General features: G+C 48.1%; 1 protein-coding gene across 1 annotated transcript in view; it reads left to right on the top strand.

The window, feature by feature from the left end:
- Positions 1-10,388: 10,388 nt before the first annotated feature.
- Positions 10,389-19,978, top strand: part of LOC122932445 (C->U-editing enzyme APOBEC-2-like) — a 34,821-nt gene continuing 25,231 nt past the window's right edge. The window contains exon 1 of the mRNA XM_044286846.1: positions 10,389-10,666. Coding sequence (XP_044142781.1) covers positions 10,524-10,666 — 143 coding nt within the window. The 5' untranslated portion in view covers positions 10,389-10,523. The remainder of the gene's footprint in view (positions 10,667-19,978) is intronic.

Below are 19,978 nucleotides of genomic sequence, written 5' to 3'. Positions count from 1 at the left end.
TGAATGCATCATTTTTTGGGCCTGTAATCTAACTGGCCAATAGTAAAATTGTTATACGGTGACTGCCTAATGTACCTCCAGCCACATTATCAATTGTTCTTTTCTGTACGGTGAATGAATAATTTTTGGGGCCTATAGTCCACTTGCCTGCAGTAAAATTGATATCCAATGACTGTCTAATATACCTCCAGTCACATAATCACTTTTTTCTATTCAGTGAATGTTTGGGAACTGTACTCCAGTGGCCTACATTAAAATGTTATCTATTTTTATCCATAATGTACCTCAAGCCACATAATCACAATTTCTTTTGTCAGCTGAATGCTTAATTTTTATGGGCCGTACCCCTATGGCCTAAAATAAAAAATTTCTAGGCTCCAGCAGTGCACATTTCAGAGAATCCCCCTTTAAGACGCATAAAAATGGCCCCCGATTAAAATACATATTTTTGGGGGGAATTTTTTCCATTCATCCCCCTCTGGTATGTCACTTTCCATGTTGTGGGATGATTTGTGCACTTCTTGTAAGTATTTGGTGGCTGCAGGACATGGTTCACCTGCCATTAAAGTGAATAGGGCCCACCACGAACTTGCGGTTCGTGAACATTTGATCGCATTCGCGAATCATCCAGGCAGATATTCGTCCATCACTACATCTGGAACGTGGATTTCCAGCACATGCTCACGTCGCACAACAGCCAGTGATCTGGCAATTGTGAGCACTGCTGCAGCGTTGGCAGACCGGCGGCAGCTGTAAATGACTTTCGGAAATGGGCACACATGCAGCGCACCTTCACCAGTAGCTCAGGCAAATTGGGGTAGGGTTTGAGAAACCGCTAAAACACTAAGTTTAACACATGGGCTAGGCATGGTATGTGTGTGAGCTTGCCGAGCTCCAAAGCCGCCACCAAGTTACGGCCATTATCAGACACAACCCACAACCATGCCTGGTTGTAGGTTGAGTGGCGAGAGCCACAACTCAGTCTGGTACCTTAAACCCTGCCACAGCCCTGCGGCGGTGTGTTGTTTGTCACCTCAGAAAATAAGTTTCAGCACAGCCTGTTGCCGCTTTCCCACTGCAGTGCTACACTGCTTCCAGCTACTGACATTCAGAGGTGGAAGTCGAGGAGGAGGAGGAGAAGTGGAGGTTGCCGCCTCTAATGTAGGTGGTGGCGGAAATCCTGATGGAAGTAGGGCCCGCAATCCTTGGCATCGGTAGCACCCAGGGTACGACTTGTTCCCGGCCTCCACAAGGTTCACCCAGTGTGCCATCAGGGAAATGTAGCATCCCTGGCCAAAAGCACTTGTTCATGTGTCAGTCGTTAAGTGGACCTGTGTTAGTCAGTGCACAGATGATGTTACGGGACACATGCTGGTGTAAGGTGGGGACGGCACACCGGGCAAAATAGTGGCGCCTGGGGACTGCGTAATGAGGGACAGCCGCCGCCATCAGGCTGCGGAAAGCCTCAGTGTCCAGCAATTTGGAAAGGTGCGCATTTAGTGCTATGGCCTGTGGGTGACTGGGCATTTGCACTTTCATTCAAAGGCCTGGGGTATGGACATCTGTATGCTGCGCTGAGACACTGAAGTGGATGTGCTAGCTGATGGTGCTTGCAAAAGTCCAGATGCAGGGCGGGAGTCATCTGGACAGGGGACTAGCCAGCACGTAACACAGGTGAAGAGGAGGCAGTGGTTTGACCCGCAGACACTAATTGTGGACCCAGGTGTTCGGCCCACCAATTAGGGTGCTTTGATGCCATGTGGCGGATCATGCTGGTGGTAGTTAGGTTGCTAGTGTTCACGCACCTGCTCATTTTGGTACTGTACTACTCTGTTGAAAATGACAATTCTTTTATCATCCACACTTTCATCAAAAAAGGGCCAGACTGCTGAACACCTACCCCTTGGCAAGGGAGGTTGCCATAAGTGGGTGCTCCGGGGAACAGTTGTGGGCCTGTTTGGTGTGGCCCGCCTTCTCTCTTTTGCCCCCCCCCATTGTCTCTTCCTGCCTGTTGAGGTGCTGCGGATCCCTATCCCTCTAGACTGCTGTACTCGGTCAGGTTGCCATCTTCCCAGGTCGGGTCAGTGATTTCATCGTCCACCACCTCCTCTTCCACTTCTTCACTCTGGTCATACTCCTGACTTGTTGACCTAACAACAACCTCACTTATTGGCAACTGTGTCTCATCATCATCATCATCCACCTTGTGAAACACTAATTGCCGTTCCCCACGCCATCTTTTTATGACTGTGGATGCTCAAGAGTTTAGGAATCAGGGCACAAGATCTCCTCATGTCCCTCTTCAAGCGGGCTTGGTGAGAGGTCCAAATTAAAGAATGGCGCTGAAAAGAGCTCCTCGGAATAACCGAGTGAGGGATCACTTGTTTGCAAAGACTCTTCATGGTGTGAGGAAGGAGGATTGGGGCGAGGATTCTGTTGACTCTTGGCTACTGAGACTGGACTTTGCGGAAGACAGGGTTGTGCTTAACAGACTGGAAGCATTATCTGCTGCAATCCAACTGACCACCTGCTCGCACTGGGCTGACTTCAAGAGTGGTGTCCTGCGCTGCCCTGCAAACTGTGACATGAAGCTATGTATCGCGGATGAGTGTGCTTCTTATGCTCTGGCAGCAGGCACAGTTTCACCGTGCCCAGGGCCCCGGCTTCTGCGTGCTCCGTCAGCAGTACAGCAACTTCCCTATCCCTTACTGCTCGCCTTTATCATATTAAATGGTATATATGCTTGCAAGTATGTCACACCTACAGTAGCGCAGTTTTTTAAAGTGTATGCGTAATTAAATTACAGTCAATTTGACAGATATTTGGGATGTGGAAATGTTATACAGGAGAGGTACCACAGGTAATGGCGCTGCTGTCACTAGTGGCTAAGAAAAAATTACAGTCAATGTCACTGATATTTGGGATGCGGTAACGTTATACAGGAGAGGTACCACAGGTAATTGGGCTGCGGTCAACAGTGGCTAAGAAAAAAATGCAGTCAATGTCGCTGATACTTGGGATGTGGAAACTTTATACAGGAGCTATAGCGCAGGTAATGTTGCTGTCTGCAGCGTCTACGGAAAAAGTACACTGGATGTCACAGATATGTTTAGGATGTGCAAACGTTCTACAGGAGATGTAGCACAGGTAATGTAACTGTCTGCAGTGGACACAGTCTTCGGAAAAAGTACACTGGATGTCACAGATATTTTTCAGTATGCGCACACGTTAAACAGGAGATGTAGTGCAAATAATGTCGCTGTCCGCAGCATCTGTGGAAAAAGTACACTGGATGTCACAGATATTTTTAGTTTGCGCACACGTTAAACAGGAGATGTAGCGCAGGTAATGTCACTGTCCGCAACGTCTACGGAAAAAGTACACTGGATGTAACAGATATTTTTAGGCTGCGCAAACGTTATACAGGAGATGTAGCGCAGGTAATGTAACTGTCTGCAGTGGACACAGTCTACGGAAAAAGTACACTGGATGTCACAGATATTTTTCAGTATGCGCACACGTTAAACAGGAGATGTAGTGCAAATAATGTCGCTGTCCGCAGCATCTATGGAAAAAGTACACTGGATGTCACAGATATTTTTAGTTTGCGCACACGTTAAACAGGAGATGTAGCGCAGGTAATGTCACTGTCCGCAACATCTACGGAAAAAGTACACTGGATGTAACAGATATTTTTAGGCTGCGCAAACGTTATACAGGAGATGTAGCGCAGGTAATGTAACTGTCTGCAGTGGACACCATCTACGGAAAAAGTACACTGGATGTCACAGATATTTTTAGGATGCGCAAATGTTATACAGGAGATGTAGCGCTAAAAATATATATTGCTGCCAGATACAACAATAGTCCTTAAAATTACTTTTGGGTCTCTACAAATGCACACAATTTAGCGCAGGTTGTGCTAAAAATATATATTGCTGTCAGACACAGAAATCGTCCTTAAAAGGACTTTTGGGTCTCTAATACCAACCCTGCCTAACAAAAAAATGTATTTCTATTCCGTACACTATCCATCCCTTCTACAGCACAGCTCTCCCTGACTAAGACTGAGCCGAACCACGTGTCATCGGGTGCTTTATAGCACCCAATGACGCATTCCGGCCAGCCAATCACTGTAATGCCAGTAACCAACATGGCTATGGCATTACAGTGAGTGGCACAACTTACCTGCATGTTTATTAGCTGCTTGGCAGCAGCCAACAAATGTGCGAGGAGGAGACTCTAGAAGAGCGCTTGAGCACACGCGGTATTCGGCAGAATATGCTCACTCAAGACTAAAAATCATGCAACACTTGGCTACTGCATTTTATTTTTTTTTTTGCATTCTCTTTTGCATTCTCTTACATAATGGTTAGGCACCATTTACATGAACGTATTTTTGCTCCTTTATAGATGCGAAATTCATGCTGTCTGCATCTGAAGATAGAACATATGTCCTATTCTAAATTTTGCAGAAAATAATAATTATTGTGGTCGTGGCAACCAGGGGAGCGTCCCTGCCCTACCTAACTACCCTGTCCCTCAGCGGTTAGAGTTGTGCCGCAAGTGGGGACGCCTGAAAGAGGGCAAAAGACACACTGGTTAGCAGGAATAATTTATTACAACATAACTCACAAAACCAAACTTTGAAAAGCCATAGACATCTCAGTTTTGGGATGAGGTACATATCGGCTAAAACACGCGGAGCGCCAACGCCCTAACTTCTGGATGACATGCGCTGGCACCTGATTCTTAGAGGCCGCGGACGCGGCACCTATACGAAATGAGTGTCCTGAGATTGCGGCTGGATCACCGCCCAGACTGGCCACTAAGGAGCGTACATGGGACACGAACTGATGCGTAGTGAGTGGCATCACTCCGAATGGCAGTAAAGGACTATCTGGCCCGTGCCCAGATAATGCTGACTGCAACTGACGGAGGACTGCAACGGGGCACCACTGATGAGCCGTGGGGAAAAAAGACACCGGAACTGGGGGACCCGTCTGCGAGGTTTTGGACGTCCTGAGTAGTAGCACGTAACCCTCGGTGCACTGAACCAACTGGCTGACCGTGAGAAACCTGTCACTACCAGGAGAACAAGTGAACTCCCCCGGTCTTAAGAAGCCATAGAAGGCTAAATAAATAGCGGACTTGAGCACCAGGCTAGGCAAGGCCCCGAAAGGGCTCCTATCCAGGACGTCGGACAAGTTGCGGAAAAGGAGCCCGGTGACAGCTTGTCTGCGCACTTGGCCTCCAGATCCACATCTGCCCAGACCCCTCAATGCAGCTTTGACGGCATGTATGGAGAAAACCGATGCCCGTTCGGGATGACTGACCGAAAGGAAATGCTGCACCCCCGACAAGTATGTCTTCACTGTGGTATGGGATAGCCTAAGCTCTGCATGGCAGTAGCCAATGAAAGTAAGGATATACTCCACGAAACTGGACTCCCCCTGAGGACACTCCTGCTGAAACCTACAAAACACCCTCCACCCGGTGTTATATGCCCTGGTTGTGTTTGCTGACAGGGACTTGGCTATTAAGGCGTGGGCCGTCTCTAGGTGTCTGGTCACATTAGTACTAATGACTCGTGGGGAGGGACGGTAGCACCCACGACATCTGCCTCTGGCATGACCTGAAAGAAAAGGGAGAAATTAGCCCTAGATAAGGCGTCAGCAGCCACGTTTTGTGAGCCTGGTACATGCGTGCTATAGACACGGAAATGATAATGAAGGGAGAGTTGAACTAAACGTCTCAAGAGACACATGACATGCAAGGATTTAGACAACCCACTATTCAAAACGTCAACCACCGCAGCGTTATCGGTAACAAACAAGACAGAGCGATTGACCCAGTTACTGCCCCACACATGGGTAGCTACCACAATGGGGTACAGTTCGAACAGCGCTGAGGTATGTAGGAAACCCGGGATCTGTCTGACCTCAGCCGGCCATTTGTCTGCGACCCAGTGGGTGCCAAAAATAGCAGAAAACCCTGAACTAGCAGCCGCATCAGAAAACACTACCGGGGATTGGCTGGTCAACTCAGGGATAAACAAAGACACCCCATTCCATCGGCAGAGAAAGTGGTCCCACATGTGAAGGTCTGCCAAGGCCTGACTGTCCAGACGCACTGGGCTGTCCTGTTCCGGAGCCGCTGCGAGAAGCACCAGCAACCGGGAGATGAAAGACCTGCCCTGCGGGATAATGCGCATGGCGAAATTCAACATGCCCAGTAGCGACTGTAAGTCCGCCTTGGTGACCACCGTCCTGACTAAGAACCTGTGGATGACTTCCCTAATCCTAGCCAACTTGTCTGACGGTAACCTGGCTAACATGCCCTGCGAGTCAAGCTCAATGCCCAGGAAGGTGATGACTGTGGACGGGCCTTCGACTTTCTTGGGGGAGACTGGTACACCTAGCTGAGAGAAACACCTCAGTAACTTCCCCAAGCCTAGGGGAGCAGCCCCTGGCCTCTCGATCAGCAGGAAGTCGTCGAGATAATGGATGACAAACTCGCAGCGGACTTTTTGTTCTAATATCCAATGAAGGGCCTGAGCCAGCTGATCAAAGAGCCAGGGGCTGCTCTTGGAACCGAAGGTGAGCTTGGTGGAGAAATAATATTGGTCTTTCCACTTAATGCCGTGCCACTGCCAGAGCGCTGGCATAATGGGCAGTAACTTAAAGGCGTCCGAAATATCAGCCTTGGACAACATCGCTCCGGGCCCTAACTGTAAAATAATGGCGATAAGTCACACGAAAAAGGTAAAGATCAAGCTCCTCCCTCCTATCCGGCCTAGCCGAACATATAACATATTAACTTGCGGTTAAGCCTGTGGTCGCGGCCTCTCAGTACCACCGAGACTTCCCCGCAAGCTATAACCTTGTTATCGGACAGATCCCTGGAAGCTATCAATAAAGATGCAAGGTTAACATCCCTACCCTCTAGGATGTCTTTCCTGACGTTGGTCGGGACAAAATGAGAGGGCGCCACATTGGGAACAGCCAGGGCAGTACGGGTTTCCCCTAGGGCAGAGGTAGTGGCTACCGGAACATCAGGGGGGGGAGCAGGAACGACCGAGTCGCGAGACTCCACTGACTCCAACCTCGCTTGTAAGGAAGTTACAGCTGCCGTAAGGCCGTTCAGCATGACATGTAGCTGCGCGAGCGATGTTTGCACCGTGGCCATGGGGAGTACGTCTTGACTGGAGGCCACAGAGTCTTTCCATAACCGATATAATTCCGCCTTCCTGGCGGCAGCCGGGAAGGGGACACCCTTCTTAGTTAGTTCCGACATGAGCCTAGGGATAGTCCAAGCTCTCAGAGACGGTAAACTGCCCCCTTCAGACGCTCCTGCCACATTCTCATCCACGGACGCCTCGACAATGTCCGATGCGTGCAACATCACAGCTGTGGAAACAGTAACGTAAGTGACCAGCAACACTGGGTGACCGCCAGCACCAGTGACCAGCCCGGCCGTGTATCAAAGGTGACCCGCCCCCGTGAGCTCCGCACATTAACACCAGAAGGACTGTGAGGAAGTGGACCGTAACCGACACCCATAAGTACCATGCAGAGAAAACATGATATACTTACCGGCTTGGAAAACTACAGAAAGACCACTGAGGGGAGTTAGAAAACAATGAAACCTGAACGTGAGACAGAGCATGAGACACGACCCTGCTAGTACGGCCACTACACCCCCTACCCCCGCCTGTTCCCCTACTACCTTACCGACAGGCCACAACCTCAGGACGTAAGTAAGACCGACTATGACCTAGAAGCAAAACAATAAGCATCAACTCTGGATGCGCATGCGAAGCAAAACAACCAAGCGAAAAGTAAGACATGAAGACGTGGTACTGAACTTAGAGAGCAGCCGGTAGGAGGAGGCCAGCCGACGGCTAACGCCCGTACCCCCTGACCGACCTTAGTGTAATCACGGATCCCTGCCTATCTAAGCGGCACGGCGGCCCGTGCCAGACTTTAAAGCGGGTAAGGGGCGGGACCACCGCGCCACCCATGCCCCCCCCACGATGACCACGTGGGGAGCACGAAACTCCCAGGCATCGAGGGACAGCGCGGGGGAATACTCTCTGCTCGGTGGCCTCCACCCCACACGGACGCCATTCGTGAGCCACGTGGGGAGCACGCGCGACTCCCTGATAGAGAGCCCGGTGCGGGGGGGCCCTTCGATCTCCATGGGCCGACCCACCTGCCGGCCGGGCGCATCTATCACGTGGGGAGCAGCGCTGCACCCTGGCGTGGACCGGTAAGGGGGGTAGCCCAGCTAACGTGGGCCCCGCCCCCACCAGTCGGTGAAATGTTGCCACGTGGGGGGCCGCACCGTTCCCTGGCAGAGCGCCCAGTGCGGGGGAGCCCCCCAAAGCCTGAGGGACTGACCTTCCGCCGGCTGGGCACCCTACCACATGGGGACACGGCGCAAACCCCCTGACATAGAGCCGGGCAGGGGGAGGCACTAAACATCAAAGCCCCGCCCCCCGCCGGGAAATAAGCGTGCCACGAGGGGGGCAGCACTGCACCCAGGCAGAGCGCCCAGAACGGGGGACCCCCATAGCCTAAGGGGCTGACCCTCCGCTGGCTGGGCGCTCCACCACGTGGGGACCCAGCGCAAACCCCTGACACAAGCCGGGCGGGGGGAGGCCCGAAACATCCTGACTCCGCCCCCCGCCAGACCAACGAGCGTGCCACGTGGGAGGCCGCCCTGCTCCCAAGCAGAACGCACAGTGCGGGGGAGCCCCCCCCCTTCGCCTAAGGGGCTGGCCCGCCGCCGGCCGTGCGCACTGCTGCGAGGGGAGTCAGCGCGGCCTCCAGACACATTGCCGGAGCGGAGAGCTCCCCGGCGTGCACCGCCCCCAGCTGCCAGCGGACTCACCGGCACCACGAGAGGGGGGGGGGAGAAGAGCTGCCCTACGGTCATGCACTGTCCAGAGCACGGGGTCCCCACTCACCAAGGGGCCGACCGTGCTTACCGGACCCGAATGTTCCTTACCGTCGCCTGCAGGATCGATTCCAGGTACGTGCTCAACCAGAACGCTGAACGACGTACAAGGTGGGAGGGGCGCAAGCCGTTGATGTAGGCAGGCCAGCCCCTCCCACAAATCCAGGCCAATGAATTGGCCTTTCACTTGTTACAATGGATCTACAAAAAAAACCTGGATGCATCCAGGTCATCCTTATTTTTTAAGAATTCACGTTTTGCAGACCGCAAAATATATACGGTCATGTGAATGCACCTTAACACAGCACAGAGTATGAACTGTGCTGTCAGTTTATTCATGATGACTGGTGCAGCTGCATTTGAAGTTTCCATTCATATGACAGCTACCGTAGTATGTGTTATTTTAGGGGAACAGCACATAACTGTATCCATTATAGGACATGGCCACAACTGTATCTGATTATAATAATACCTGCTGGGCACAGATTCTGAATTTGAAATTGCTTGCAGCCATGCAGAGTTATCTCACAGACTGAGGCCTCATGCACACGACCATTGTTTCATTCCATGTCCGTTGTTCCGTTTTTTGTGATTTTCTGCGGACCTATTGACTTTCAATAGGTCCGTGGAAAACTTGGCTAATGCACCGTTTGTCATCCGTGTCCGTGATCCATGGTTCCAGTCCGTCAAAAAAATATAACCTTTCCTATTTTTTTCACGGAAAACGGTTTGCGGACCCATTTAAGTCAATGGGTCAGAGAAAAAAATGCGGAGGCACACAAGATTGTCATCCGCCTCCGTTTTTTTCCTATCATTTGCATGGCAAACTTGACTTAGACTTTCTTTTACTTTCCTTTATGTCTGGTGATCCTCCAAAAATACAGACACATGGAAACAAAAACGGAAACGGATCACGGAACAACGGAACCCCATTTTGCGGAACGAAACACAACAACGGTCGTGTGCATGAGGCCTGATTCTTACAATAGTATTAGTGTTACATAATATGTAGTTAGATTATCTAAACTGGATTGTTACCATAATTTTCATAAACGTTTTAAATTATGACTATATATGCTATAATGATAATTCAGCCATATTAAGCATGCATTTAGAAACATGACCATCTGTGCCCATCATTTTGTCTTAGGGTAATGAGGGCTAACAAATGTTACAAAGCTGTAGACACTTGTCGCTCATGTGCAGAAAAAAACTAATACGGTACATGGCTTCGTTAATTTAACCACTACTGCTAAAAAATAAAGATGTTGCTTTCATCTGCCTTCTTTTTGGTCATTAACTGCAGTCTGCTTTCAGCAAAGGGATATCTGCCAAGTAGTGGGGGATGTCCATTCCAGAGAGGTCACCCTGTCACTGTCACTCCTAGGTGCCATATTTAGAACCTAGATAAATCTGCTCTCCACCCAAGTGCTGTGTCAGCCATCCCCTGGTCTCTGACTCCTTACAGCAATCCTTTCCATTTCTTCTTCCCGTAGTGCATCTCCTATGAAACTGCCTATTGTTTATCTGTTCTGTTAATTTATAAATCCATTCATCTCACCATGGCCCAGAGAAATAACAAATCTCAGTCTAATAACAATAATGAGGTACCCAAGGATCCACCAGAAAGTTCAGAGGTGCCAGGAGAAGAGAATTCCGAGAAGAAAGAACTGGAAGAGTTGCCTCCTTTTGAAATAGTGGAAGGGTAAGTGTATAAATTACTTCAAGGGTAGTCTCATACACAGCATATTTTGTGGCATAAAGATGAAATTGTTTTAAAAAAAAAGTTTAAAAAAGCCATGAAATTAATGCAGTTTCTATTTCAAACTAAAAAAGCTACAAAAGAACAGTGTGAAAGAAGCATTAAGGTGATTTATACAACACATGGAATATACAGTCCTAAAGTATTGTTTTACAGTAGTGTTTCTTGTATGTTCTCTGTTTTATCTCAACCAAAAGACACAATACTGAAAGGATATTTTAAAAGTAATGCATTCAAGTTAGATTTATTTTTTTATGTTTACCACTGAAGAAACGGTAAGTTACAAGTGCTCTCGTGTTCAGTACGCAGAAATATTTCACTTTAAGAATCAACCAGAAACAGACTATGGGCCAGATTTATCATTAGCTCAGGTCAGAATAATGGAGTGAAAAAGTCCCCCAAAAAAGTCCCAAACGCTAAAACTGCGCACAAATTTGCGACTTTTTTCTGCTCTGCACTATGCTCGCCAGTTTTCTGAAAATGGGCGTGTTTTCTTATGTAAGTGAATCTCTAGACAGATTTACTATTGGGACTATTTAAAAAGTCGCAAAAAAGTCGCAATTTCACTCCAGTGAGGACCATGCTTATCTTATGGGACTTTTTAATAGAACATGCGACTTTTTCATAAAACGTGCAACTTTTTCGCAAAGATGTGCGACTTTTGTAAAGCTGCTTACTGACGGATAAACTGCTACCGTCAAACCACATTTATTACAGTCTTAAAGGGCCGATCATAAATCTGACTTGGCTAAAACTGACTTTAGCCATATGTGAAAGTGGAGTGAGCTGTCAGAGTCATGATAAATCTGGCCCCATGTCTTTTAATGCTCCGATTATAGTGACTACATTGAAATGTGGTGACTGGCATATTTTCTAGCTGTTTACTTGCTGAACAGTAATGTACTTATATAGCTGAGTTAAATGTCCTCAGTGACCAGTAATAATTGCCATTCTCTTGATAAAATATCCAACATTAAAGGTGTTTTCCAGCTATTTTATACTGATAATTGATGACCTATCTTCAGGATAGGCAATCAATATCTGATTGGCAGGGGTCTGACATCACACATCCCCACATATCAGCTGTTCCGCAGTAGCTTTGTTGCTGGAACTACAGCTCAGTCCATTGTATATAGTGGAGGATGGAACTGTAAATGCAGCACTGCCCCACTGAATGAAGTCAGCATTTCAGCTACCGCAGAACAGCTGATCCGTGGGAGTGTGGGGTGTCATATTGATGATCCATCTGTTAGATAGGCCACTGATATAGTTACATAGATAATACAGTTGAAAAAAGTCCATCAATTTCAACCAAGGGATAGGTGGGGACGCAAATCTTAGAAGGAATTGAGACTCAGATATCTACACATTTTCATAAGCATTAATGATTTTTACTTTTAAGAATTAATCTAAACCCTGCTGTCCTGCTGTGACCATTAGGGATGAGCGAACTCGAACTGTATAGTTCGGGTTCGTACCGAATTTTGGGGTGTCCGTGACACGGACCCGAACCCGGACATTTTCGTAAAAGTCCGGGTTCGGGTTCGGTGTTCGTCGCTTTCTTCGCGCTTTTGTGACGCTTTCTTGGCGCTTTTTGAAAGGCTGCAAAGCAGCCAATCAACAAGCGTCATACTACTTGCCCCAAGAGGCCATCACAGCCATGCCTACTATTGGCATGGCTGTGATTGGCCAGAGCACCATGTGACCCAGCCTCTATTTAAGCTGGAGTCACATAGCGCCGCCCGTCACTCTGCTCTGATTAGCGTAGGGAGAGGTTGCGGCTGCGACAGTAGGGCGAGATTAGGCAGATTAACTCCTCCAAAGGACTTGATTAACTGATCGATCTGCAGCTGTGGATCATTGAGCTGCTGATCCTCAATTGCTCACTGTTTTTAGGCTGCCCAGACCGTTTGTCAGTCACATTTTTCTGGGGTGATCGGCGGCCATTTTGTGTCTTGTGGTGCGCCAGCACAAGCTGCGACCAAGTGCATTTAACCCTCAATGGTGTGGTTGTTTTTTGGCTAAAGCCTACATCAGGGTGAAGCTGTCACACCAAGTGCATTTAACCAGCAATAGTCTGTTCATTTTTTGGCCATATACAAAATCAGGGGCAAGCTGCGCCTGTCACCAAGTGCATTTAACCCTCAATGGTGTGGTTGTTTTTTGGCTAAAGCCTACATCAGGGTGAAGCTGTCACACCAAGTGCATTTAACCAGCAATAGTCTGTTCATTTTTTGGCCATATACTAAATCAGGGGCAAGCTGCGCCTGTCACCAAGTGCATTTAACCCTCAATGGTGTGGTTGTTTTTTGGCTAAAGCCTACATCAGGGTGAAGCTGTCACACCAAGTGCATTTAACCAGCAATAGTCTGTTTATTTTTTGGCCATATCCCAGTCTAATTCTGTCACTAAATCCATACCGGTCACCCAGCGCCTAAATACTAGGCCTCAAATTTATATCCCGCTAAATCTGTCCTTAGTGCTGTAGCTGGGCGAGTTATTTAGTGTCCGTTCAAGCACATTTCTTGTTCTGGGTTGAAATACAATTCCCAATTTAGCAATTTCATAATTTAGTGGTTTCTGCTATATCAGAGCTATTTGAAATCTATCCCTAAAAGGGTATATAATATTCAAGGTGCACATTGGGTCATTCAGAATAACTTCACACACACCCGCTACTGTGTATTTCCAAGTCTAATTCTGGCACTAAACCCATACCTGTCACCCAGCGCCTAAATACTAGGCCTCAAATTTATATCCAGCTAAATCTGTCCCTAGTGCTGTAGCTGGGCGAGTTATTTAGTGTCCGTTCAAGCACATTTCTTGTTCTGGGTTGAAATACAATTCCCAATTTAGCAATTTCATAATTTAGTGGTTTCTGCTATATCAGAGCTATTTGAAATCTATCCCTAAAAGGGTATATAATATTCAAGGTGCACATTGGGTCATTCAGAATAACTTCACACACACCCGCTACTGTGTATTTCCAAGTCTAACTCTGGCACTAAACCCATACCTGTCACCCAGCGCCTAAATACTAGGCCTCAAATTTATATCCCGCTAAATCTGTCCCTAGTGCTGTAGCTGGGCGAGTTATTTAGTGTCCGTTCAAGCACATTTCTTGTTCTGGGTTGAAATACAATTCCCAATTTAGCAATTTCATAATTTAGTGGTTTCTGCTATATCAGAGCTATTTGAAATCTATCCCTAAAAGGGTATATAATATTCAAGGTGCACATTGGGTCATTCAGAATAACTTCACACACACCCGCTACTGTGTATTTCCAAGTCTAATTCTGGCACTAAACCCATACCTGTCACCCAGCGCCTAAATACTAGGCCTCAAATTTATATCCCGCTAAATCTGTCCTTAGTGCTGTAGCTGGGCGAGTTATTTAGTGTCCGTTCAAGCACATTTCTTGTTCTGGGTTGAAATACAATTCCCAATTTAGCAATTTCATAATTTAGTGGTTTCTGCTATATCAGAGCTATTTGAAATCTATCCCTAAAAGGGTATATAATATTCAAGGTGCACATTGGGTCATTCAGAATAACTTCACACACACCCGCTACTGTGTATTTCCAAGTCTAATTCTGGCACTAAACCCATACCTGTCACCCAGCGCCTAAATACTAGGCCTCAAATTTATATCCCGCTAAATCTGTCCCTAGTGCTGTAGCTGGGCGAGTTATTTAGTGTCCGTTCAAGCACATTTCTTGTTCTGGGTTGAAATACAATTCCCAATTTAGCAATTTCATAATTTAGTGGTTTCTGCTATATCAGAGCTATTTGAAATCTATCCCTAAAAGGGTATATAATATTCAAGGTGCACATTGGGTCATTCAGAATAACTTCACACACACCCGCTACTGTGTATTTCCAAGTCTAATTCTGGCACTAAACCCATACCTGTCACCCAGCGCCTAAATACTAGGCCTCAAATTTATATCCAGCTAAATCTGTCCCTAGTGCTGTAGCTGGGCGAGTTATTTAGTGTCCGTTCAAGCACATTTCTTGTTCTGGGTTGAAATACAATTCCCAATTTAGCAATTTCATAATTTAGTGGTTTCTGCTATATCAGAGCTATTTGAAATCTATCCCTAAAAGGGTATATAATATTCAAGGTGCACATTGGGTCATTCAGAATAACTTCACACATACCCGCTACTGTGTATTTCCAAGTCTAATTCTGGCACTAAACCCATACCTGTCACCCAGCGCCTAAATACTAGGCCTCAAATTTATATCCCGCTAAATCTGTCCTTAGTGCTGTAGCTGGGCGAGTTATTTAGTGTCCGTTCAAGCACATTTCTTGTTCTTGGTTGAAATACAATTCCCAATTTAGCAATTTCATAATTTAGTGGTTTCTGCTATATCAGAGCTATTTGAAATCTATCCCTAAAAGGGTATATAATATTCAAGGTGCACATTGGGTCATTCAGAATAACTTCACACACACCCGCTACTGTGTATTTCCAAGTCTAATTCTGGCACTAAACCCATACCTGTCACCCAGCGCCTAAATACTAGGCCTCAAATTTATATCCCGCTAAATCTGTCCCTAGTGCTGTAGCTGGGCGAGTTATTTAGTGTCCGTTCAAGCACATTTCTTGTTCTGGGTTGAAATACAATTCCCAATTTAGCAATTTCATAATTTAGTGGTTTCTGCTATATCAGAGCTATTTGAAATCTATCCCTAAAAGGGTATATAATATTCAAGGTGCACATTGGGTCATTCAGAATAACTTCACACACACCCGCTACTGTGTATTTCCAAGTCTAATTCTGGCACTAAACCCATACCTGTCACCCAGCGCCTAAATACTAGGCCTCAAATTTATATCCCGCTAAATCTGTCCTTAGTGCTGTAGCTGGGCGAGTTATTTAGTGTCCGTTCAAGCACATTTCTTGTTCTGGGTTGAAATACAATTCCCAATTTAGCAATTTCATAATTTAGTGGTTTCTGCTATATCAGAGCTATTTGAAATCGATCCCTAAAAGGGTATATAATATTCAAGGTGCACATTGGGTCATTCAGAATAACTTCACACACACCCGCTACTGTGTATTTCCAAGTCTAATTCTGGCACTAAACCCATACCTGTCACCCAGCGCCTAAATACTAGGCCTCAAATTTATATCCCGCTAAATCTGTCCTTAGTGCTGTAGCTGGGCGAGTTATTTAGTGTCCGTTCAAGCACATTTCTTGTTCTGGGTTGAAATACAATTCCCAATTTAGCAATTTCATAATTTAGTGGTTTCTGCTATATCAGAGCTATTTGAAATCTATCCCTAAAAGGGTATATAATATTCAAGGTGCACATTGGGTCATTCAGAATAACTTCACACACACCCGCTACTGTGTATTTCCAAGTCTAATTCTGGCACTAAACCCATACCTGTCACCCAGCGCCTAAATACTAGGCCTCAAATTTATATCCCGCTAAATCTGTCCCTAGTGCTGTAGCTGGGCGAGTTATTTAGTGTCCGTTCAAGCACATTTCTTGTTCTGGGTTGAAATACAATTCCCAATTTAGCAATTTCATAATTTAGTGGTTTCTGCTATATCAGAGCTATTTGAAATCTATCCCTAAAAGGGTATATAATATTCAAGGTGCACATAGGGTCATTCAGAATAACTTCACACACCCGCTACTGTGCATTTCCAAATCTAATTCTGTCACTAAACCCATACCTGTCACCCAGCGCCTAAATACTAGGCCTCAAATTTATATCCCGCTAAATCTCTCGTTACCGCTGTCCTGTTGTGGCTGGGAAAGTTATTTAGTGTCCGTCAAAGCACATTTTTTGTTCTGGGTTGAAATACAATTCCCAATTTAGCAATTTCATAATTTAGTCGTTTCTGCTATATCAGAGCTATTTGAAATCTATCCCTAAAAGGGTAGATCATATTGAAGGTGCACATAGGGTCATTCAGAATAACTTCACACACACGCTTCTGTGCATTTCCAAGTCTAATTCTGTCACTAAATCCATACCGGTCACCCAGCGCCTAAATACTAGGCCTCAAATTTATATCCCGCTGAATTTGAATACAATACATTGGGCCAAATAATATATTTGTTGTTGTGGTGAACCATAACAATGAGAAAAACATCTAGTAAGGGACGCGGACGTGGACATGGTCGTGGTGGTGTTAGTGGACCCTCTGGTGCTGGGAGAGGACGTGGCCGTTCTGCCACATCCACACGTCCTAGTGTACCAACTACCTCAGGTCCCAGTAGCCGCCAGAATTTACAGCGATATATGGTGGGGCCCAATGCCGTTCTAAGGATGGTAAGGCCTGAGCAGGTACAGGCATTAGTCAATTGGGTGGCCGACAGTGGATCCAGCACGTTCACATTATCTCCCACCCAGTCTTCTGCAGAAAGCGCACAGATGGCGCCTGAAAACCAACCCCATCAGTCTGTCACATCACCCCCATGCATACCAGGGAAACTGTCTCAGCCTCAAGTTATGCAGCAGTCTCTTATGCTGTTTGAAGACTCCGCTGGCAGGGTTTCCCAAGGGCATCCACCTAGCCCTTCCCCAGCGGTGAAAGACATAGAATGCACTGACGCACAACCACTTATGTTTCCTGATGATGAGGACATGGGAATACCACCTCAGCATGTCTCTGATGATGACGAAACACAGGTGCCAACTGCTGCGTCTTTCTGCAGTGTGCAGACTGAACAGGAGGTCAGGGATCAAGACTGGGTGGAAGACGATGCAGGGGACGATGAGGTCCTAGACCCCACATGGAATGAAGGTCGTGCCACTGACTTTCACAGTTCGGAGGAAGAGGCAGTGGTGAGACCGAGCCAACAGCGTAGCAAAAGAGGGAGCAGTGGGCAAAAGCAGAACACCCGCCGCCAAGAGACTCCGCCTGCTACTGACCGCCGCCATCTGGGACCGAGCACCCCAAAGGCAGCTTCAAGGAGTTCCCTGGCATGGCACTTCTTCAAACAATGTGCTGACGACAAGACCCGAGTGGTTTGCACGCTGTGCCATCAGAGCCTGAAGCGAGGCATTAACGTTCTGAACCTGAGCACAACCTGCATGACCAGGCACCTGCATGCAAAGCATGAACTGCAGTGGAGTAAACACCTTAAAACCAAGGAAGTCACTCAGGCTCCCCCTGCTACCTCTTCTGCTGCTGCCGCCTCGGCCTATTCTGCTGCTGCCGCCTCGGCCTCTTCCTCCGCCTCTGGAGGAACGTTGGCACCTGCCGCCCAGCAAACAGGGGATGTACCACCAACACCACCACCACCACCTCCGTCACCAAGCGTCTCAACCATGTCACACGCCAGCGTTCAGCTCTCCATCTCACAAACATTTGATAGAAAGCGTAAATTCCCACCTAGCCACCCTCGATCCCTGGCCCTGAATGCCAGCATTTCTAAACTACTGGCCTATGAAATGCTGTCATTTAGGCTGGTGGACACAGACAGCTTCAAACAGCTCATGTCGCTTGCTGTCCCACAGTATGTTGTTCCCAGCCGGCACTACTTCTCCAAGAGAGCCGTGCCTTCCCTGCACAACCAAGTATCCGATAAAATCAAGTGTGCACTGCGCAACGCCATCTGTGGCAAGGTCCACCTAACCACAGATACGTGGACCAGTAAGCACGGCCAGGGACGCTATATCTCCCTAACTGCACACTGGGTAAATGTAGTGGCAGCTGGGCCCCAGGCGGAGAGCTGTTTGGCGCACGTCCTTCCGCCGCCAAGGATCGCAGGGCAACATTCTTTGCCTCCTGTTGCCACCTCCTCCTTCTCGGCTTCCTCCTCCTCTTCTTCCACCTGCTCATCCAGTCAGCCACACACCTTCACCACCAACTTCAGCACAGCCCGGGGTAAACGTCAGCAGGCCATTCTGAAACTCATATGTTTGGGGGACAGGCCCCACACCGCACAGGAGTTGTGGCGGGGTATAGAACAACAGACCGACGAGTGGTTGCTGCCGGTGAGCCTCAAGCCCGGCCTGGTGGTGTGTGATAATGGGCGAAATCTCGTTGCAGCTCTGGGACTAGCCAATTTGACGCACATCCCTTGCTTGGCGCATGTGCTGAATTTGGTGGTGCAGAAGTTCATTCACAACTACCCCGACATGTCAGAGCTGCTGCATAAAGTGCGGGCCGTCTGTTCGCGCTTCCGGCGTTCACATCCTGCTGCTGCTCGCCTGTCTGCGCTACAGCGTAACTTCGGCCTTCCCGCTCACCGCCTCATATGCGACGTGCCCACCAGGTGGAACTCCACCTTGCACATGCTGGACAGACTGTGCGAGCAGCAGCAGGCCATAGTGGAGTTTCAGCTGCAGCACGCACGGGTCAGTCGCACTACAGAACAGCACCACTTCACCACCAATGACTGGGCCTCCATGCGAGACCTGTGTGCCCTGTTGCGCTGTTTCGAGTACTCCACCAACATGGCCAGTGGCGATGACACCGTTATCAGCGTTACAATACCACTTCTATGTCTCCTTGAGAAAACACTTAGGGCGATGATGGAAGAGGAGGTGGCCCAGGAGGAGGAGGAGGAGGAGGAGGAAGAGGGGTCATTTTTAGCACTTTCAGGCCAGTCTCTTCGAAGTGACTCAGAGGGAGGTTTTTGGCAACAGCAGAGGCCAGGTACAAATGTGGCCAGCCAGGGCCCACTACTGGAGGACGAGGAGGACGAGGATGAGGAGGAGGTGGAGGAGGATGAGGATGAAGCATGGTCACAGCGGGGTGGCACCCAACGCAGCTCGGGTCCATCACTGGTGCGTGGCTGGGGGGAAAGGCAGGACGATGACGATACGCCTCCCACAGAGGACAGCTTGTCCTTACCCCTGGGCAGCCTGGCACACATGAGCGACTACATGCTGCAGTGCCTGCGCAACGACAGCAGAGTTGCCCACATTTTAACCTGTGCGGACTACTGGGTTGCCACCCTGCTGGATCCACGCTACAAAGACAATGTGCCCACCTTACTTCCTGCACTGGAGCGTGATAGGAAGATGCGCGAGTACAAGCGCACGTTGGTAGACGCGCTACTGAGAGCATTCCCAAATGTCACAGGGGAACAAGTGGAAGCCCAAGGCCAAGGCAGAGGAGGAGCAAGAGGTCGCCAAGGCAGCTGTGTCACGGCCAGCTCCCCTGAGGGCAGGGTTAGCATGGCAGAGATGTGGAAAACTTTTGTCAACACGCCACAGCTAACTGCACCACCACCTGATACGCAACGTGTTAGCAGGAGGCAACATTTCACTAACAT

Source organism: Bufo gargarizans, chromosome 3 (assembly GCF_014858855.1).
Source record: "Bufo gargarizans isolate SCDJY-AF-19 chromosome 3, ASM1485885v1, whole genome shotgun sequence".
NCBI classification, from domain to species: Eukaryota; Metazoa; Chordata; class Amphibia; order Anura; family Bufonidae; genus Bufo; species Bufo gargarizans.
The sequence above is the reverse complement of the archived record's forward strand: the minus strand, read 5'-3'. Positions and strand labels throughout refer to the sequence as shown.